Source organism: Tyto alba, unplaced genomic scaffold, assembly GCF_018691265.1.
Source record: "Tyto alba isolate M040663 unplaced genomic scaffold, T.alba_DEE_v4.0 Super-Scaffold_38, whole genome shotgun sequence".
NCBI classification, from domain to species: domain Eukaryota; kingdom Metazoa; phylum Chordata; class Aves; order Strigiformes; family Tytonidae; genus Tyto; species Tyto alba.
In genome coordinates, this window is record NW_024881313.1 from 6,878,935 (window position 1) to 6,901,657 (window position 22,723).

The following is a 22,723-nucleotide window of genomic DNA, read 5'->3' on the forward strand; positions in this document are numbered from 1 at the left end:
CGTTGCTGCTTTACATGGATATGTACAGGACGATCCTGGGAGAGCCCCGGTCAGCGGTGTGCGTGGTCGGGCGAGGAGGGCACAGCTCCAAGTAGCACAGGGAATGCGTGAGCTGCTGCTTAGCCTGGTGGTCAGAAGCTCCTCAAATGTACTTTCTCCTAGGCCTGGCTGCCAGGCCTGATTGTCCTCAGGTGGTGGAAATGTGACCCCATAGAAAGGCAGTGCTGTGTGAGTCCTTTCCTCTGATTGTACTACGGCACCAGCAGACCTTTCTGCTGGCTCTTTGAGGTTGCTTTGTTCAGGATACACTTAGCTATACTTTGGCCGTGAGTAATGCAGAGACTATTCTACTTTTCTTTTATATGCCCTGGTTCACACAACTGATAAGAATGCTTATGTTCACATTGCGTCCTTCTGCTTCTTTCTTATGTGTTCTAATGAGTATTTCTTTAAAAATAGTTATAGTGTTACCACTGCTGTCTTTGGTGAGGGATGAGGTACTCTTCTGGGTTGTTCTTTCATATTCTGCAGGTACAGGCTGTGGTTACTGCCTCACATATGTTTTGAAACAACCTTAAAATGGTCATCCACAACTTTCAAGCCAAAAGCCTTCTGCTTTAAAACAAAATCTTGTAATCAGTTGAGTAGGAAAGCTGTTTAATAGAGTGTCACTGGACTGTACCAACTACAGTTAAATCCTTAGCATGACCTACTAATATGTATCTTATGGACTATCCCCATATCTGGTAGATGTCTGGCCTGTTCCATGGTGAGATAAGTAATCCCCAAACAGTTCCTCTGGAGGAGTCATCTTCCTTACAGCACATGATATACAGAAATCTTGTTGAAATCATAGAGAATTCAGTCTCTCTGCCAAGAGATAGATACATGTTACACAGGCATGTATGTTCAACTTCATAACATACAATTCACCCCAGATCTCTGCAGGGCTGTAATACTATGGACTTTTTTGGACTTTTTTTTTTTTTTTTTTTTTTTTCACTGCACACGTGGTTTTTATGCTAATTTAGACTCTAGCGCTCTCTAGCACTCTCTTTTTTTTTTTTTTGCATATGCCTTTGAATATGGGAATAAGATTGACTAGGATATAGACATCATATGGTGGGACTTCTGTTGGGATGCAAAACTAGATAATAGTTGCAAATGTAATTAAAGGTTAATTAATTCAGATAATTTCATCAGATGTAAAAATAGAAAAATCTAATCCTTTGACTCTCAAATGGTGAGGGTTTTTTTTCTGTTTAGGGAATAGTACCTTTCTTGTAAAGGAAAAAAAAAATTGTGCCCTTCTAATTGTTTAAAGACATCCTAATGCATATAAAGAATGAAACAAAGGGATAGGAACTTTATGCTTTAAATACCAGGTCTAGTTTTGCTGCAGGGTTTTTTTCTGAGGGCTGGGAAATTATCAGGATTAATGACTTGATGTGGGATAAATTGACGGAAGATTTATTTCTTTGTTAGTTTGTTTATTTAGTTAGGCTGCCTAAAAGAATTTTTTCATATATACTTTCTCCACAAAAGGTTTACTGAAACACAGTTTAGTATTTCTTTTTTCTATGATTTTAAGTGGGGTATCATCACAGAAGGCAATAATCTCACAAGAGTAGCTTGTCAATTTTCACGGCTTTTTGCTTAAACTGAGTTTGATTGATCATCTGTATTCTAAGCCTAAAGAGAGGTGCAGGGATCACCTGTGCAGGCCTTGTTTTATCTCACCTACGCTGTCTTGAAAATAAATGATGAATGCGGAGAGCCCTCATAAGGACCAATTCTATTAATGACATTTTCAAATGTCTCTTGTTGGAGCAAGGTCCTACCCTTCAAAACTGTAGATCAAAATGAGAAAACTCCCTGGTACTACCTGGAAAATCTCAAGAGATAAAGAAACCCCCAGCCTGCACAGAGGGATCAAGCTTCCACAGCAGTAGGAAGAAGGGCTTGTGGACTTAATGGAGTTTAGAGTGAGCAAATTTACAGTGCATAAATTCAGAATAATGCAGCATAGACATGATGTGATACATCCATGTGCTTTAGTAATATCAAATGTGTGCAAGCAATTGTTATATGAATAAAGAATGAAAATATATATCAGAAGAAAGGCAGGTAATTAAAATTACGGGTAAAGAACATCAGTAAGGAAATCTGCCTCTTTATGGTGGGAGCCTTGCTTAACTTTAAAGACTGTGTCCTTCTTTTCTTGAACCTATGCTCATGAAGGAGGTTCCTATCTAAAAATGCCTGAACTATTTCTGTGACCTTATGGGGGTGCTGAGCACATATTTTGCTTTCTTAGTAGCTTCCTCTGCATATGTTATTTATATTATTTGGTTATGATCTTATCGTACTAAGTAAAACTCATATCTGTTAGGTACTTGGCACTTGAGCTGCTTTTCCATGTCTAAAAATTTAGAAGACTCATCTGTGTCTTGCATCTATGCTGTTTTCTGATTCTGCAACTTCTCAGTCTAGTGAAAGCTAAATTTACCTAAGCTGCTTTTCGTGGTTCGTACATGCTAAACTCTATTCCTGTTCTAATCCTATTCCAGATCTAATGGTTATTGCACACTTCTTCCCATGTTACTCTATGTGCTAAGTAGTCAGGATTGAATGATAGGCGTGCAGTAGTTTCTGGCACACCAGCAGAGACTTTTGAGCTGCCTTGTTTTTCAAGTCCCTCCCCATCTCGGAGGTAACAAACCTCCCTTTGGAGATGGAGTGCACTTAAGTTTTCATTTGTTCCTGCTTCAACAGCCAGATCAAAGGTTTTCAAACACAAAAAAAGATGTTATCAGGGTTAGCATGATCCCCTTCTGCAAACTGTTTAAAGGTGCTGGTAGTGGAGCTCCAAGTAGTGCTGAGGCTCTGCCTTGAGCAGGTGAGGAGTCTCTGGATCTATTTTGCCAAGGAATTACTTGTGTGATCCAAGGGAACAATTTTTTTCTTTCTTTGCATATTGAGTGCTTTTTAAGTTTTCGGTACAGTGAGGCCCTGACTGCTTCCTGAAACTAGAATAGTTAAACTTGAATAGTTTTTCTACGAAACAGTAAATTACATCTGTTCTTCTGGAAGTGGTTAAGAACTCCCACTATCCAGTCCATAGTAGGTTGGCACCAGCTTGTGCCAAGAGCTACTGTCAGTGAAATTAATATTGTTCCCAAGAGGTCACATAACGGAGTGCTGCCAATACAAACAACAGCACTGCAGATTCTCAAACTGTTAAGGCTGTAATGCAAGCTTCTTTAACCAAAGCTTGTTCACCCAGCTTGGAGGCTGCTCCCGCTCTCTGAAAACCTCAGAAGCAAGAAAAGGAAAAATCGGCAGTTTTATTCATGACTTGTGTTTTAAATGTCCTATAGGTATTTGAACTTAGAGCGGGGCTACCCCGGCAGAGACCTGGGGTGCTTCCAGCCCTTAGCTGATAGCTGATCTTTACCAGGAGGTCTCAAAGTGCTCCGCAGAGCAAAGTGGTCATAGCTGTTCCCGTTGCAGGGGGAGAGAAGTGACTTGCTGGAAATTGCAACTGCACCAGGTTTGGGAGTAAAACAGAGGTATGCTGAACAGTCTGGTGCTTTGCCCCATAGGTCAGTTTGTCTCTGCAAAATCAGAAAATCAGTTTTTCAGAGACAAAGAGTAAAGAATTTCAATATCTTGTACCTGAAAGGAATAACTGTGCTCTATTTCTACGAATAAGATTTGAGAAATTATTGGATGACCTACCCTTTGTGCAGCCAGTGGTAAAAGTGGAGTTCTGAGAGCAGGGACATTAAAAACATACCTTTGCACACTTTAAAAGCAATTAATGGAGTGTTTGTGTGAAGCTCATGCAAAAAAAAAAAAAAAAAAGAAAAACGTGTTCTCAGAAATATAGGCACTTTTCAAATAATAAACTAAACTGATGCAATTTACTACAAGGTATTTTCATAAATCATAATCAGAGCACCAAATTTTACCTTTGCCTTTTTGTACTTGAAACATTAAACATACTGTAGTTACTGAAATCTGTAAAATTAGTTCTTTATGTGCAAATTGCTTCTGAATAAATTAAGATGTTAATGGATTTTCTTATTCAATAATATATATACCTTCTATTGACATTTTTAGCTGTTCATTGTCAGCATTGTTCACAGCTGATTTACTGAATATTTGCTAATATTTGAAGTTTTGTTCCTGCATCTGTGTTTACTGAAATAGCTGCAATAATATTGGATATTTTTCCTCTTCTACTGCTTGTTACAATTGTTGGGACAGAGGAAAGCATCCTTCCAGCGGGGTCATGGGGGCAGTTTGCAAGAAGGCTTCTGAGGGACTATCAAGTACTTAACCACGCTGATTTTGGCTGACACCAGAGAGGGAGCACTTGAACTACTTACATCTACATGATGGGTGGTTAGTAGTGACAGGTGAAAGGAATCACTTGTTTAATTGATTGTCTGTTTTAAAATTTTTATTATATTTAATCTCTGACAAACGTGGGTTACTGAAGGCCAAGTTCTGGCACCAGTATTATCTGCAGTAATGTTGATGGCAGAGGTACCTTGGTTCCTCAGCAGTTGAGACCTGGCACATTGGGTAATGTGATGGAGAGAAGTTTTGGTGAAAGGCTGACTTGAAAATATGTGATTTTAAGAGCCTTTTTTAAACATGGAGTGCATCTAGAAAAGTGTTTCTGGTTGCTCTGCAGCTCCACAGACTTCCTCTCCCATGCCTGATGCAGCTGGTTAGAGGAGCAGAATTAAGTTGCGTCTGGGAGTGATGGTGCAGGAGGGAATTACAGAATAATTTGAGTTCGAAGGGACCTCCCAGAGGTTGTCTGACCCAGCCCCTGGTTCGAGCAGGGCTAGCTTTAAAACCAGAGCAGTTTTGAAGGTCCTTGTCTGGTCAAGTTATGAAAACTCCAGGAAGGAGATTGCACAGCCTGGACATTAGTTCTTGTGTTTGACACACAATTTCCCTGTGAAATTTCTTTATACTAATGCATGCTTGAGTGTCAGGCTGCCTGGCTTGCGGAGTGTCTTTGCCAAATTGATGTGCCATCCTGCTTTCTTTTTTTATTTGGAAATGTGTCGTGAGAAGGTGCTTTGCTGGCAACACAAGGAATGTGCCAACAGAGGTACTTTGAAAAGCTTTTAAGCTATACAGACTATTTGCATTTTCCTACTCTTGATCTCTTTTTTCACTATTTTGTTGATGTCTTCATTTAGATCTATCGGAAAAGAAGTGGTAACCTGTCACTGGGAACATCTTTTTAATTAGTGTGAAATATCCAGTGTGCATTCTTTTGAAAGCTCCAAATACTGCATTAATAAAGTATAACTTGCATCATTAGAAATATTAATTGTTGCATAAAATTTTAATAATCACTAAAAAAACCCCACCCACCTGCTCTTGTGTGCTTCCCTCCAGATCTAAACCAAACCAGATGCTGATGGCCAGTAGCACAATGGTAGACTACAAAGACCATCTACTGTTTAAAGAGAAATAAATGCAGCAATATTGCTAAATTTTTACAGTGACAGTCTGTACAGTGCCTATTTTGTACTGAAAAAAAGGGAGGATGCTGCTTTCCTGTGAAATGTAGCTGACAGCCAGAAAGAGTGAAAAGCACTGGGAAGCTTTTAAGGTAACATTAGGAAAAATATGACTGAAATGGCAAACTAGAGCACAAATGCTGCAATAAACTGAGGTTAATGAAGGAACATAAAGAGTCAATTCAGTGTACTATGCATATTTTAATGTTATATAAAGCATGGTAAGAAGCAATAAAATTCTGATTCTTTCTTCTTTTCATATTTAATGAACTCTCATTGCAAACACTGGATTACCACGAGTTGAAAAGATCCATAATGGTTTTTATAAGAAAGAGAAAAGTTGTTTAAGTTCTGTTTCTATACTGTAAACTATGGCTGTAGCCTATGTAGCCTACAACTGATCTACAGAGTTAAATGAGATGGGATTTCTGTTTTACTTAAACTAATGCACTTACCTGAATATAAAGGTGGGAGGTAAAGTTCCCCATTACTGACACCTTTCAATTTTAGCTTGTCATTTTTTGTGGTCATAGTTAACTTCCTTTTTTATGTTGACAGAGCAAAGACAATGAGGATTTATTAGGCGTGTTTTACGCCATCATTCCTTGGATAGTTTTAATTCAGCATAAACAAGTGCTTCCTCTGAGCACAGCTGTCCCTTCCTGCCTCCCTCCGCATCCCACTGCTTTTGCCCGCGCCCCGGCTGCCCGCCTTGCGATCGTGTTTGTATGGCTCCCTGGTGATGTGGTGGAGGGAAATAGTCTGAATTAAAGTGAACCACTATTTAATGAGTCAGTTTGAAGCTACTGGTCCTTCAACTTGGTTCAGGACGTGGCTTTACAGGCACACATGGAAGCATACAGCAGAAGAGCGGTGGGGGTGGGAAGGTGAAGCAGGAGGTGGAGGGAGGACACAACCTGCTTGTCAGCAGCCTTGTTTTATGGTACTTTAATCCGTTCGTGGAAACACATCATTAGTAGGAGAGTGGCCGTCTCCTTTTCTTAAGGAACATAAAGTTTCTCTAACCCAGGCATCCCTCTCTGACAGTTCACCACTCCTCCCTTTCTCTCATAATGAGTTGGCTCCCATGTCAGGATGCCGCAGCTGTGTTTGGGGCACAGGATATGGACAGAGGAGGTTTGAGCCTCTGTTGGTACCTTTGTGAAGCTGGATTTACCCAGGGCCTTTCTCCCATGGTAGGACTGGGAAAGAGGGAGGAGAGCAACCTGCCAGTCCGCTCTTGTGCACTAAATTACACTCCTTGCTAGGCTACGGAGACTTATTTAAAAGTGGCTGGTTTATGCCAGATTAACTAAAAAAGAGTTTTGTTTGAAGTATAAACCCATTCAGACATATTTAGTTTGGTAGGTAATGGAAAATACAAAATGCTTCTAAGTGCATTGCTTTCCTGACTGTTGTCTCAGAAGTAAGTCTAAACACAAAGAGCACTACTTGTCTTTATAAAGAGCAACCATTTTCTTTGCAGATCCCTTTCTGTTTTGGGGGAGGTGAAAATGAACCAAGAGTTGTGGGGTTTCTCTTTTGTGAAATAACTTATATTCATTGCAAGCTCTTTTTATACAGAAAACAGGTGAGAATACATTCTTTGGTTTCCTTTCAGTAATGACCCATATGGGTTTCTCCAGAGAGCTTTGCAGGCTCACCTGGGAACCCTACATTGCAAGCTCTGCTGAATACAGATTTCTCTTTTTACAGCTTTTTGATGTTTTGATGCTACACCTAACTATATGAAGTTTAACATGACCAGGGGAATATCTTTCCTTTATAAAGAAGATTTTTTTATAAAGAGTTTTATATTTAATCTTAAATCTCAATGGAGAGAACTGTTCCATTGGTGGTTCTTCATTATCTGTGAATTCTGACAGCAGGTTTCAAGAGGAGCAGTGGGGGAAGGTTGTTTGTTATGAATGTTGTTTGGCAGGAAGTCAGGCATGTTCTACAGTTTCATATGAATGATATCTGCTGAAAGTCAGCTAGCTTCCCAACCAACTCTGCTTGCTGTGCCTTAGCAACCAGGAGGAAAAATCTGCTGCCACATGGAAACGGATTGGGATTCATGACAGCACTCCCTATATCCAGCCACTCTCAAACAATGGTAGCATTTCACCTACAAAACACAGCACCCTATTGTCTGATTTCTACTTAAACCCCCTTTAATTTAGACACTAGCAAGCAATGTCAAATACAAAAATTTGAAGGTGGCAAAGTGATCAGCCAAATTCTTCACTAATTTTCTCTCCCTTCCCCCTCTCCTTGCCTGGCATGGATAAGCACTGGGAATAAATGAACATTTACTCCTGCGGAAATTGCTGCCTTCTTGTGTTGCAGGTTGAGGAGGGTGTGTCAGGCAGGTACAGCCCAGCTTTGTTCCAGAATTCGTGTTCAAATCAGGGCTGGAGTGAAAACTGTCTAGTTATTATAGCTGATTGCTTTAAGTAACTCCAGCAAATCTTTTTGAAGAAAAAAACCCCACAGGGTTCCATCAGTTGTAACAGTTACAGTAGTTTCTATTGCTGTTACGGCATTAACGTTGTCGTGGTTTGTAATGAGAGAAAGAAATCCATCTAGGAAAAAAAAATAATTACTTTTTGATTTGTGTGTGGAGTGGGAGAGAGACCTAGGGGAAATTAAGTATATACCCATGGTGGATTTTTTCACTTTTTCCTGAGCCACTGTATTGTTAGAATTGAATGATTAGTAAAGAGAGGAAAGCACAAACAGATGATTGTTTTTGAAAGTGATTTTGGATTCAGCTTTATTTATGATCCTTTTCCATACGCTGTCTCTCATAGTTGGAACATGAGAAGTTTCCAGCATGAATACTTGTGAAAGTGTATTTTAGGCTTGGATGCTTAAGTGCTTGTTGAAAATCTGTCTGAATATATAATTTCCTTTGTGGTCACATCAGCCAATTTAGGATTCAGGTGTTGAGTATTTACAGAAATCCCTCTGTCAGGGAATAGAAACGATCTCATTACTAGGTAGTCTGTGCTACACCATGTGCATTTCAAAATGAGATTGGTTTTTTTTTTTTTTCTGGCTATTTATATTTGGGGAATAAGCCCTGACAGAGCACAACACTGAAGCATTTGCTTAATTTTAAGCATACCAAGTAATCCAGTTTGGAATGCACAAATGCTATACTGAATTCATTAGGGACATAATGATAGTGCCCTGAAACTATGAACAATTGTTTTCTTATATTTGTATATAAAAATGTTCCTCAAACTGCTCAGCAGTGTGGAGTTGATCATGGGCATGTTTGCAAATTAAGGTCTGATCAAACAGAGAAATATTGATGATTGTTGTAAACTGAAAACAGGTAAAGTTTTATCGTGCATTGCAAACTCTTAATGGGCCATTATGCTCAATTTTTAATAACACACCAGTTAAAAACCTAGTTATTTGAAAAACTTAGAGTGGAAGCTTAAAAATTTGCTGGGGGGGAAGAGCCCCGATTCTGCCTTTTCTCATTTAATTTCATTTTAATATAAATCCTGCTGTAAAAGATTTAGCAAAAGGAATAATCTTGATTAATAAAAAAATTTTATTTCTTCCCTGCTTTTGCCAAAGCTTTTTTTCTTGCTAACTGCACAGGAATATCAGAAGCTCTTAGAAGAAAGGCAAAACATTTGTGTCCCATATTTGAAATTATTATTTTCCTAAAATTTCTATGGCCTCTTCTGTAGTATTACAGTGTGACTTCTAGTGTAGACAGGTTGCTGGCTGCTACTGCTGTACTAAATTCCAGCTGAGGAAAGCACTTGAGCTGGAGCTCCAAGCACTCTTGCTTTGCTTTTTTTTGAGCATGATGGTGATTAAATTGCTAGCAGATGTAAGGAGCATTGCTGATGCTACCGCGACTGCAGTGCTGGCAATGGCAGAAATATCAGCAGTTGTTGGAACAGCTTGGGCAGGAGGCAAAGCACAAGCAACTTGTAGGCAAGTCATCCTCTGAAGTTGAGATGAGGCCAAATCAAAATCCCAGATCTAAAAACAAGGAGAAAATTCAAATGTGTCTCCAAAAGCTATGACTGAAAACACGCTCTGTGGTATCTTTCGCCCTTAATTAGAACATTAACCAGGTTGTAGTAAATGCGTAGGGAGTTGCTATAGTGGAGCCAGTTCAATATTCTGCTGAGTAAAGAACTAAGTCAGCATCTCACAGTAAGATACAGCTTGACCTTTTCAATGGAAACTAAAATGTGCCTTCATTAGTACACTTTGCTTGTTCTTTAGTATGTCGTGGGGGAATTTCTTTTCAAACCTTTCAAAAATCAGTTTGTGCTCATATATTAAAGTAGTATTAGCAATACCTTTGCATGCTTAGCTTTATATAATGTCAGAGATTCTCAACTTGTTTAAAACTAATTGACCAACTGAAGCAATACTAATTTAAACACAGATATAGACCTTGCATAACAGTATCAGTCATTGAATTAGCTAGTGTTTTTAAAAATCTAGCCTGGGGTATTTGATTCTTTGGCTAATAACACCATGAGCTGGTCATATAGATTGTAAAGACGTATTTCCTTCTGGTTGTTTTAAATTACTCACTGGTCACTTTATTCTAATCTTCCCATTCTTTTCACACCATTGCTCTACTCCCTGCATTTCTAGTGGTTTTAAGTACCACCGTACACTCCTTTATAATTTTTCCCAATTTCAGACACGATTATCTGAGGTGCATTCAGATTCAGATCCTGGCAGTTCTATTCCAAAACCTTCTCCTGGGCCACCTGTCCCAACTATCCACTCCTGTCACATGCAAGTTGTGTCCCCAAGCTAGGATGCCATCTCCCTGTGCCACGTTCCTACTTCACGCCCCTGATCGCCCAGCCCCAAGCACCAGCTCCCCGCCTCTCTCTCCCTGCATCCCCAGCAGGGAAGATGAAACCACCTGTGGACGCCTACTCCTGTACGATGGGAGAGCCCTCCTGGAGGAGAGCCAGTGCTCTCTGGATCTGCTCCGCATATGGTCTCCTGTCCCAGGACCATACGTGCTGCCACATCCCCATCTCCTCCCTGACGTCTGGTTTGGCAAACCTTCTTCTCAAGCTGGTGAAGAGGCACAGGGGGACACTGGGGTGGCAGTGCCTGGAAAGCAGCACTTGGCATGGGCAGCAATAGCTGTTCCAAGGTAGTTTTCACGGGAGATGAGTTGTTTGCTTGATGACTAATGAATTTGCTTTAAAAGCACATTTTAGCTCATTCTAGGAGTTATTTGAAAATGTATTTGAATTGGCGGGTGTGCACGTCAAAATCATTTGGGAGGAGCAGCCTATACTTACCAGATACCTTCAGGGAGGAGTCGTGCTTCCCCCACACAGCACTCCGAACGTTGATGTTTCCAAACTAAGCCTCGATCCCTGATTCATTCCCTCTTCTTCCTCTCTCTGGAAGGGGGCTGCCCAGTTTGTCCCCAACAGCCAAAGTAGTGTCTGCTGAACAGAGGTGTTCTCAATAGCCTAATATTTTTTTAGGCAAGTTAAAAAAATAAAAAAAAAAAAAAAGAGAGAGAAAGAAAAGGGGGTCTAGATTGGTTGCTAAGACATAAACTCCTAAAATTTGATATGAATTTCAGCCTAACTGCAGTGACTGTTTCAACATTATACAGGCTGCACTAGCATCAACAGGAAAGATCAGTTTTTCTATTCCAGAATGCCACTTTCACTTTTGTTTTTTTTCCTTTGTATTTCCATTTTTTTATATTTGTAGAAATTTTATGTATGTAGATTCCTGCATGGCAGACTAAATATACTCTCCTGGGCTCTCCAATGTTTCATGCGTGCTCCAAGCTGATACGGGTTCAGGCTGCTACTGACAGAAGCCGTTGTCCTGTCTTCCCTTTTCCCATTTCAGGGCTCTGAATTCCTTCTCTTTCCCCTACACCAGTCCTAGCGCTGTGTAATTTAAAGAATAAACTAGAATATTTTTTTTCCTCTCCTAATTTTCAGCCTCAATCATCTTCTGCAGGCTCCTGGGAATTTCTTCCTCATATCTAATGTAAATTTGCTCTCTTTCAGTTTAAAACCCTGATAAGGAGTCCCTTCTCATCATTCATGTAGCCCCCTTTAAGTACTGGCAGGCCACTATAAGGTCTCCTAGGAACCTTCTCTTCTCCAGGCTGAGCCCCAACTCTCTGACTGTTCTCAGAAGGGAGGTGCTCCAACCCTCTGATCATTTTTTTGGCTTCCTCTTGACCTGCTTGAGCAGGTCCATGTCCTTATTATGCTGGGGGCCTCAGAGCTGGCCCCAGCACTGCAGGTGGGGTCTTACAAGAGTGGAGTAGAGGGGGAGAATCCCCTCCCTGGACCTGCTGGCCACACTGCTCTTGATGCAGCCTAGGACACAGCTGGCTTTCTGGGCTGGGAGTGCACATCGATGGCTCATAGTCAATTTTTCATCCACCAATACTCCCAAGTCCTTTTTTGCAGGGCTGCTCTCAATCCACTCCTCGCCCAGCCTGTATTTGTTCTTGGGATTGCCCCGACCCCTGTGCAGGACCTTGCACTTGGCCTTGTTGAACTCCATGAGGTTCACACAGTCCCACCTCTCCAGCCTGTCCAGGCCCCTCTGGATGCATCCCTGCCCTCCAGCACGGCGACCGCACTGCACAGCTTGGTCCTCAGTGAATTTACTCAATCCCACTGTCCATGTCCCTGACAAAGATGTTAAATAATACTGGTCCTAGACCTCTGAGGAATGCCTCTTGTCATTGTTTTCCACCTGGACATTGAGCCATTGACCACAATTCTTTGAGTGCAACCGTCCAGCCAATTCCTTATCCACCAAATGATCCATCCATCAAATCCATGTCTCTTCAATTTAAAGACAAGGATGTGTGTGGGATGGTATTAAATGCTTTGCACAAGGCCAGGTAGATGACGTCAGTTGCTCCTCCCTTATCCACCAGTGCTGTAAACCCGTTGTAGGTGGTCACCAAATTTGTCCTTTTTGCTGAGTTTGGTCTTATGCTGCTGTGTAACTGCACCCTGATGTAGTAATATTTTCCCTGGCTGAGGCTCAGCTGTCCTCTGAATGCCAGGGACCAAGCCAGTGCAATGCCAGGAGCTGTAGTTCTCACCGGCATCACTGGAATTAGCTTGCTGATGATAGCATCGTTAGTGCCAGCCTGGGAATGGAGTGGCGGTGGGGGGAAAAATCAGTGTATAAGCTTTGACCATGCTGCTGCAGTGGCTGAGGCTTGCTGGATGAAAGACTGGGACAGAAACCAAGTGAAGTGGTGGTATGTAGGGCTGCTGCAGAAACGAGGTGTTAATGATGTGCCAGCTAGGAAGAGTAAGTGGGATCTGAGGCAATGTTGCACTCTTACGGCATCTTTGTTGGGTACGGGAGAGGGGAATTAAGCTTTTATGTTATAGTATTTCCACATGGAGCTACTGTTATGCTTGGAACTACTCTAACATTTGTGATGAGTGCGGAAGGGTAAACAGTGTTAGATGCTTCTGTGGTTCCTTGTCACTTCCCTTTCTAAAAATAGAATAATAATACAGGAGGAAAAAAAGCAGGTGGCATTACTGAAATATGGATTCTGTAATTCTTACAGGGTGTGAAGGGTGACTTTTTTTTTTTTTCTTTTATGATTACAATATACCAAGTGTGAATTGGATCCTTCTCAAAGCAAGGAATTAATTATGCTGCCTACAAGTTGGAATAATGTGAGGGAGCACCACAGTCCTCCCATTGTGCTGCCAGTGCACCTGCACATCTCCTGTTCCACTTCCAGACTTCTTCTAGGCAGTGTTTATTTGTGTCTTGTATGGCTTGTAGTAAGATAGAAATTGCCAGTAAGCATCAGATTAGAAAATATCTTGTATTTTAACAGTGGCAAGATACGGAAGTATCATGGTGAGTAAAGGTGGGGTAACCTGACACTCACAGAGATGTTTATCCTGCCTCTGTTTGCCTTCCAGAGTTCTGGTTCTCCGTTCATTTTATAACTTTAAATCCCCAATCTTTGTTGATCAGTGTTAAGATTTTGCCATTTGCATTTCCCTGCTGTCAAGAGTTATGTGTCATTTTCCCTTCTATCTCCTCAAATATGAATCCTTTCTAATTTTGTTATTTGTTATTCTCATGTTACATGAAACAGAGCATAGAAAGTCTGTCTTTTCTATGTGCCATTTCATTATTTTGTATAATTGCATTATGTCTCTTGTACTCTCTCCTTTGTAAGGTAAATAGTCACAATGTTTTCTGTCTCTTCTCATATTAAAATTTACCCAAATCCTTCATTATTCCTACTAGTATTATTTTCTGAATCCCCTCTAACATTGGAGCATCCATCTTCTGAGATGCTGTTGCCAGTGCAGCATGTGGCATGGCAGAGATAATATTGAACTATATTAGAGCAATGTTACCTCCCTGCTGGTCACCATTTTGTTCCTCATTTATCCCAATATTTTTTTAACTACAGTTAAGAATTTAATTTAGAACAGTGGTCTTCCTTGAGAAGTGTTCTGTGACCCTGAGGTGTCTTTACTGAATTGATAAAGTTTGCTTTAAGAGGTATTGGAGCATGTGTAATTACATTTTCTTCCACTACTACATGCTTCTTTCAATGTTGAGCTCATCATGATACTGTCTTTTCACCTAGTTCTTTTTTTTTTTTTAGGTTTATCCTGAAATTCTTCACTGTCATTTCTGGTCTTTCCTGACCCAAAAAATTGTGTGTTGTCTACAGACTTGGCCACTTCATTGCTTATCTACTTTTCCAGTTCAAGAATAAATGTAGTAAACAACACAAACCCGAGTTTACCAAACTTTCTTCCTGATGTGAAAAAAAAAAATACTATTTGGAGACTTCAGTTAGTCTACCCAGATGATTTGATAAATTATTCTTATTTAGACTTGAATATCTAAAAGACCTAGATTACTGCAACTTTTTTTCCATGCAAAAAGCAGGACTAACCTAAAGCTCTACCAAATTGTCTTGCAGACCCTGTCCAGAAGAATTTCAAATCCATATTTGGAAACTCCTTCAAACAAGGTACTCATCAAGCTTCTTTTTAATATCATTTCATCAAACAGCGTATTAGGAACTTTTTTGCTTTGGTTCAACCTCTTAGTCATAGCTTTGAAGACACCTGTGAATGTGGCCTGCTGTTAAATCCAGTTAACAATTTATAATTTTTTTGTTAGAATCTGTCTACTTCTATTACTGAATTTGCTAACAGTATTGTTGTGAATTCTGATGTGCACCTGTTTCCCAGCCATTGAAACAATTTTATATTTCTTGAAAGATTCCTAAATGTAGGAAACAAAACCAAAAAACAGTGAAACTGTGGCATTTGATTTTCTTTCAAGTTAGTTATTTGTGTTAATTATGTGCTTTGCTGGGATGGTGAGGAAACATCACCGCAGAAGCCTCAGGTAAATTCATCAGTAAGGAATGGAATACAGAGTCCAGGTGGACCATGTCTTTATGGAAGATGGAGTTGGGTCCTTTTTTGATAGACACATCTGCAGCCTTGAGGTGTAAAAGTAGAAATCAACTGTGGGGGAAGTCAGAGGTGTGTCCATTCTGAAAGACCACAACCTCCTGGTAAGGTATGGATGAATTGACATGTAGCTATCGTAGGATACCTCCAACGTTTCTGAACAAAAAGAAAAAAAATCTATGAAATTGTGTTTCAAAGTGTATTAGGCTTGTATTAAATTATTTAACTCTAATACATATGGAATAATATTTAATATTAACTGTAATTGTTTGGTTTTGCAATGGTTAATACAGTCTTTTTGCTTTGCTAAAATAACACTTGCTTTAATTTGAACTTGTCTGTTGTTCAAAGGTAAAGTTGACAAATAGTAAAACCTCTGCTTTTCTGAGGCAGCAAACATAAAAGTAGTCCAGCTCGTGGGGGCATCTCCAACCCACGATACAACCGGGTATGGCAGAATTTGGGGTGCATTTCCTATGAGGCGTTGACTGCTGGCTTGTCGTTTAGCTGGGGAGAAGTCATTGTTCAAAGGGAAGGAGCGGACAGTGGCAAGGCAATTTACTACAGCAGGAATAAATCCCTGTTTGTCACAGTTTTCAATTTCTTTTTTCATTCAGATTTATGGAGAAAGTTCTTCCTGTGCTGGGAGAGCTCTCAGGAATATTTTTACTCTACAAGCATCTGACCTGATTAAAGACAGGGTGTACCTTACCGGCATTTGCAGGTAACCTGAGACAATTCATTTTAATCAACTGGATGGGTTTTATTTAAGTTTGTCTATGTTCTGATTTGACAAGAGAGTATATTCTGAGAGTGAGAATTTGTGTGTTTACTAAGAATCGAAAATATTTTCTTAAAAAATTCTTTAAAATCTCATGTATTTTAATATATTTTCTTATGTGTCTTTGTCAATTGTCAGAAAGCAGCAGTGGTCTGATTGTATGTCCATTAATTTAATTGCCTATGATTCCATATACAATTGTGTTTGTCTGTTATTTTGTTGAAAGAAAGAGTATTAATGTCCTGGTTTGGAGTTATAAAAGAGATTAATTGGATTTCTAAGATTTAGTTACACAGTGAATTTTGCATGTAATTTATGGAATATTTCTGTAATGAAGTGATTTTCCATTGGTGTTGTATTACAGCATAAATGTTTTCTACTATTTTCAGTTGTGTCAAAAGGTGCAGGTCTCTATTATAGCATCATTCATTCATATCCATATTTAAGAAAAAGTCACAACTTCTTTTTTTTTTTTTTTTATGATTTAAAAAGATAAGTTTACCAATAATATGAAAGATGAAGTACATGTTAGAGCAACACTCTAGGTCTTACACATATATCATGTAGCTGTATTGCTTATGCCTATGCTCAGAAAGGAAATAAAATCTTGAGGCTAAAATCTGGATTTTATGTAACTCTTATACCTCTTTGGATGACTGTCTGTAAAACCCAAACTGATAAAAATATTACATATTGTAAAGTGTTCCGCATGAATTAGGGATGTGAGTGAATTAGGGATACAAGTTCCCTTGTTGTAACTAGGGGCATCCTCTGAGACTTGCCAGAATAATTTCTTCCCTTGAAATGAATAGGATTACAAAAATTAGTAATTGAGACAAAGGGTTTGCCATGCTGAATAAAAGGATTCACTTTTAATAACTTTTAAAAATAGCTTTTTATTATAAAAGAAAATTTTAACATTACTGTAGTGTAAGAAGTGACATTTTGCTCATTTTCAGGAGAAGCTGTGTTGGGTCGGAACTGGTAGACTGGCTTTTGGAGCAGTGCCCTTTTGTTAAGTGCAGATCTACGGCAGTTGGAGTGTGGCAGCTCCTCCTGGATATGGGCATTATATTATCAGGTCAGTCTTGATAGCGTGAGGAAGACTCAGTTTCTCCTGGGTAGGATAAGACCCATGTTTTTGATGGGAGAGGAAGGAGGGGAAAAAAAAAACACGGCAGATTGATCCATTTTTCTTGACAGTTGTTTATTTTACTGTCTCTTTGGTATGCTCGCCTCTACGACCTTTCATTTCATAAATACCAAAGACAAATATCTTTTTTTAGGCAATTTCCTTCCTTTTGCTTTTGCAAATGTAATTGCCTATTACCAAGTTGCAGACAGCGTGCGTGTCTTTTCCAGCCTACTTTTTTTTCTCCTCAAGCTCTTCTAGGTTTTTCACAAGACAGCAGCTGTTTAGTCTCTGCAGATCATGGCTTTGCCAGATGAGTTCTCTAGCTGTTGTTAGTGATTTTTCCTTTCTTTTCTCTGTTTTCCATAGTTTTATATTACAATGGATTGAGAGAGGATTCAGCTCCTTGAGATGGTGGTGATTCCAGGTTCTATTTGGCTGTCCTCACCAAATTTAGGGGTTTGGTCCAGCTAATGTGTCTGGTGGTAAATACACTGGTAACAAACCTCTGGAAATCTGACGGACTTTACATCTTAGCTGGCACTACTTAAGTAGCTCAACTTAGAGCATACCCTGCCCTGGGGTCTGTGCTAGACACTTAACTTTCCTCCTTGTGAAAAGGTGAAGTGTTATGGAAGATTTCTGCTTATGTACACTGACAGTGTCCTTAAAGGTTTTATTCTGCTCCAACTACACTGACGGTCTGTCTGATCATGCAGCCTCAACAAAGGCTCAATGACTTTCACAGCAGGCGCTTGTGCTTTTGGCTTTGGACTCTCTCCTTCGATCCCAGTTCAATCAGGGAAAATGACAGCTGTTGTACTGGTGCATCATCTTACCCAGGTCTAGTCTAAAATCCAGTAGCCGTGAATTTGAGGAGAAGCTGGGGTAATGATGGGCTGCATCCTTATTACTGAACTTTGTTTACTTGTGCCTGGCCATTGGTGAGAACAGATTAGAAGCCAATGGAAATCAAGGCTCAGAAATCTGACAAGTGGAAGGTTTTTATCCCCTAATTCTGAACTGATTCTAAAATTGACTGAATACTCAGCAGTCTTAATGCTTGAATTTCAGGAGCCTGGAGTTCTTCAAGTTGAGGTTTTAGGGTTGTCCTGTTTGGATGCACTGAGTTAATATGAGAGGGTGGGATTGCTTCTATGCTGAATTTGCGATACTTTTGCCCTGTGGGGTGGTGTGACTCAGTATTAAAGTCAAGTACAATACAGAATGTGTTGGGGAGACAGAACCTTTGCGTGGTAAATGTTTAAAAGCTATCTAATGCTAGTTTTTTCTAACAGTGGACAGGCAACTCTATTTTCAAGACACTCATGCTTTCTACCAGTTCTCAGCGGATGAATGTACCTATCTTTTCTGTGAATTTGAGAAAGAGGAAGGATGGAAGAATGGAGTAAAGCTCCTGCTTCAACTACTGCCATTGTCTCCTCCCAGGATTGACATGTGTAATCTGTAAGTGTGCGTATACAGCCGTTTGCAACCTTTGCTGACTGTTTTGTACGTGGCTAGTTTATAATGACATTGTTTAGCCCCAAACCACCGTGTAAATGAGCTAGCTTTCTTTTCAGGGTTGACAAGCTTTGTAGAGATGGGATTTTCATCTGAAAAATGAAATCAGTGTGGGTAGATACATGAAGGCACTTGATTTGGGTGTTTTGGCTATTGTGGTTCTTATGCACTAGCTTGCTGACTCTAGCTTGTTACATTACCTGGGTAAATTGCTTTATTATTTTTTTGGTCTCCTCTTACATTTGGAGGTTTGGCATGAATTTGGCAGCAGGTATTCTGTGGAGCTGATTGACAAGCAGATCAGATGCCCTTGTGCTGTGTATCAGGATCAGCTATTAGATGGATAGAGAGGATGTGTGGTAATATGGTAGCTTCAGTCATCTGATTTTAGTTTGCTGCTGCACATTTGCTAGAGCTCTGTAGTTTCACATTATTATTCCTTTTTCAGAATATGCCTTTTATGAGTTCCACTTTCTGTATGTCTCCTCTTTCACCTGACTATTGGATGTTATCATACCCTCTGTGCTGATACAGCTGTGCTCTAAAAGTTGACTATTTAGAGCAGCTAGAAGGAAACCATAGTTATTTGTGCCACAGTGAGAGACAAAAATATAGGAAAAAGGTGTTAGTGACAGGTCTGGAGGCTCGTGACCCCTCATGCCTTAGCAAATCTGCAGGAGCTGTCCTGGATAGAGAAGATGGGTTAAATTCTTCCATTGTCCTTAGCATGATGAATCCTTAAACCTGACACTTAGACTGTGGAGAACTATTACTCTTCCAGTACTAGGATTTGTTCTCTTTGATGTCAGAGACACAGCTTTCTTCTATAAGTACTTTCCTTCTCTACATTTTAGATTTTAAAAACACAATCCTCAAATAAATGTCCAATGGAAATATTTTAAAGGAGCACAAAACCCAAAGTCGCTGTAAGCCATCTCAAACCCAGCTTCTTAAATTAAGACACATTGAGCTGGTAGAAAAAAAATCTCAGTAATGTTTCTGCATGACTCAGGGCAGAAACTTGATTCTTTCCACTGTTGCTGACTGCCCTCATCAAAGCAGAAATTGGTAGTTCTGGAGTGGGGATTCCCTTGAAAATGCATTTGCTTGGTCAGCTTGAGTGAGTGTAGCCAAGTGACAAGGACCCCAAATTGGCTAGAGCAGGGGACTGAATGTGATTTTCTAAGCAGATGACTTGTATGGTAGAAAACCTTTGAATATTTTTGCAAATAGAAATTCTTGTCTTCTGGCCTACTCTGATGCTTAAGCAGTTTGCCTGCCCCTTAAATATCAAGGTGATTTCACCCTGATTTCAAAAGGATTGGAGGTTTTCCTCATTATCACTGAAAATCAGGGCACTTTTAATGGTTCATGACTACTTATACAAAAGCTTTGAATCAAAAAGACAGAACAGATAGGTCATATTGAAGTGTTATGTGAAGGATGCTGGGTAGGAAAATGGATTTAAGACTTTTTAGGTTCAAGCTAAAAATGTGACCGGCATGCTGATCTTGGCCAGAGAATACCACTATTTTACAGTCTGCTTTGCAGTTTTATCGTTCCAGTACCACTGTCATTTCTAGTGGAGGATGATCCCTGTCACATGAACTGAGCTATTACTCATTAATGTACGTTTCTAGCTCCTTCTTGTTCACATTATTCAAATTTTAGTTGAAGTTGGATTCCTTTTGGGAACATTGTCACTGAAGAATTATTTTTCTGGAGGTTTTACCTGTCAGATTTTGAGGGTGTTTTTTTTTTTTTTAAAAATATATATATTGAAGGAATTCAATTTTAAATAATGGTATACTCTCAAGGGAGTGTGATATTAAAAGGAAAGGAGGCTTTACCAGGTTCAAAATTCTCCATACCTGATGCAAATAATACACTGCTAAAAGACAATCGGAAAGGGAATAGATGTGTTGAAGCGTTTGTTAAAGTTGTCTGACCAGGTTAAAAAAACTCATATATCCTTTCTCATGAAGAAAGAGGGCAATTCTAAAAACTCTTCCTTGCAGCGAGTGTTTGTATTTTCTCCAGTATATAAGCTGTTCTGCACACCATTAGAAGCATAGTCTTTCTTGTAATTTAATATTTTTTAATTAATTTTTCTGTCTTAGTTTTTCTCACAGTCTATACTGATAGCATTAATTCTGTATGTACATAGAGATAGAGAAATTCTTACCTTACTAATTAGATTCCCTGCTTCTGATGAAATCAGAAGTGACTGCCTGTTTGTGCATCAGAAGGCAACGCTGGACATCTCCTGGTGGTCCCAGGAGGCAGACGAGCTGTCTCCTCCGCAGCTGATGGGCAGCAGCCTTGCGCTTGCCTGGACTCCTGGGTGCATCAGTGGGTCTCGGTAGAGCACCATCGATCTGCTTTCCCACATGGAGTCTGTAGACCTGAGTAGGCAAGAGCAGCTCTAGGGACTTCCTTCAGCAGGTCTTCTGGAAAACCTATTAAATAAACATTGCCCAGTCTTGACTTGCTGTACAGATTTTTGATGGATTTGTATTTGTTTCTGGTCGGTATTAGTGTTACCAAATAATACTATAGTAAGTTCCACAATGAAAATAGCATTCTGAAGCCTGAGTTGTGCTTATGGTTCCTGAACAAATGCACCCTGTCGCCTTTTGACCTTGGAAAATTCACTACATTAAGCATAACATTGATGGGAATCTACCATGGAAAACAAGACCGGATTTAGCAGATTTTTAGCAGCTCACACTAAACTGGAGGCTAATGTTGTTATGTGTATTCTACAGAACGGAAAGCCTGTAAAAGTTGTCAAATGAGATGGGACTGATGCAGAGGCCTCTTGACCAGGCTCAGACCATGACAATACCCTATGTTAATCACAGCCAATCTACTTGAACAGAAAATAAGAGAATACTGCAATAGACTGGGGACAAAAGATCTGTATTGAAAGCTGTGCCATGGATTTCCTTACAACCTTGAGCAATCACCTAGGCTCTCATCCAATGCCTCCTGAATTCTTTTCTAGTGACTGCAGTGGCTTTGTATCAGGTGTCCAATCTTTGTGTGCTTCTATTGCCTTCTTTGTAAGTGAGGATGTTAATAACACCGCCTAATTCCCGGAACCACTGGTAGACTCAATTAAGATTTCAAGAATGCACTAGGTTCCTTAGACTATTGAAATATATCCCATAATATTTTTTGTAAAATTATTTGAAGAGAGGTTAACAAGGGATTTGTTTTCTTTATCTCATATTTCTTGTTATTTTCTTTTCAGAAGTATTGCACTATATTCTGTATCTTCTGTCCTGAAATAATTTAGAGTTTATTAATTTCAGAAAAGTAACCATTCTTAAAAGTAATTTGTTTTTAATGCAAATAGCTGGGATGGGATATTCATTTAGTTACTGCTATATGGAGTTCCTGGAAAGCATTTGCTGAATGCAAACAGCTCTCAGGTGCCCATGGGTCTTTTATTGGCGTCGTAGGTGGATTGCAAAACCAGCATATAGACATGTATAGTGGCTGTGCGTTGGACAGTTGAGGCCCAGACCCAGGACCATGGCTGTATCCCTACTGCTTCCTGTGTCAGCGGGTCGGGAAGCACGGTAGTTGCTTTCGCATGGTGTGCAGCGATAATTGTTCTGGACTTGACTTGCCTGCGTGCAGATCCAGGGCAAGCATCCCTGCACCTCGCCCTGCTTGACACACTATGAAGCCCGCAGGCCACCGAGCTGTTAAGCATTAGGCTTGTTCGCCTGGGCTTTGTAGCTCCTGTTCGGCACCAGCCCTACTAGGCCTTAGCTGGCCCCTTTTGAAAAAAAAAAAACCTAGGCTGATATCTGTCCTAATTCTGTTCCTCAGAATCCATTTTGTCTTACTTTTTTTCCATTTGTCTGGGTATCATAATACGCTCTTCCTCTCCGATTCTGGAGAGATGACTATAATTTTTAGTATATTAATGGTTTCAGAAGTACTTGATGCTCATATGCAGATGAATACTGGGAGTATTTTTAAATAGCAGATGCAGTGATAAAGGCCCAAGACAGAAATAGCTAAGCTATATGCTGTTCTGGGTTTATAGAATGCATCTGTGGCTGTGTCTACTTGAGCTGCTATCTTCTGTCTTCAATTTAGAAGAATCAGGTCCTAGCCTGGTTCTGAGAGAGCAGAGGAGGTCAGATGTGTAGGGGAACATAGGCTTCTAAAGAGGTCAGTTATTTTAATCTCACTCCCAATTATAAAGAGAAAGACTGGATAAATCAGTCTT

General features: G+C 39.9%; 1 protein-coding gene across 1 annotated transcript in view; it reads left to right on the top strand.

The window, feature by feature from the left end:
• RAPGEF5 (Rap guanine nucleotide exchange factor 5) overlaps positions 1 to 22,723 on the top strand; it is a 162,835-nt gene that overhangs the window by 15,887 nt on the left and 124,225 nt on the right. The window contains 4 exon segments of the mRNA XM_042802015.1: positions 14,536 to 14,586; positions 15,655 to 15,761; positions 16,778 to 16,899; positions 18,249 to 18,417. Of these exon segments, the coding sequence (XP_042657949.1) occupies positions 14,536 to 14,586; positions 15,655 to 15,761; positions 16,778 to 16,899; positions 18,249 to 18,417 (449 nt within the window).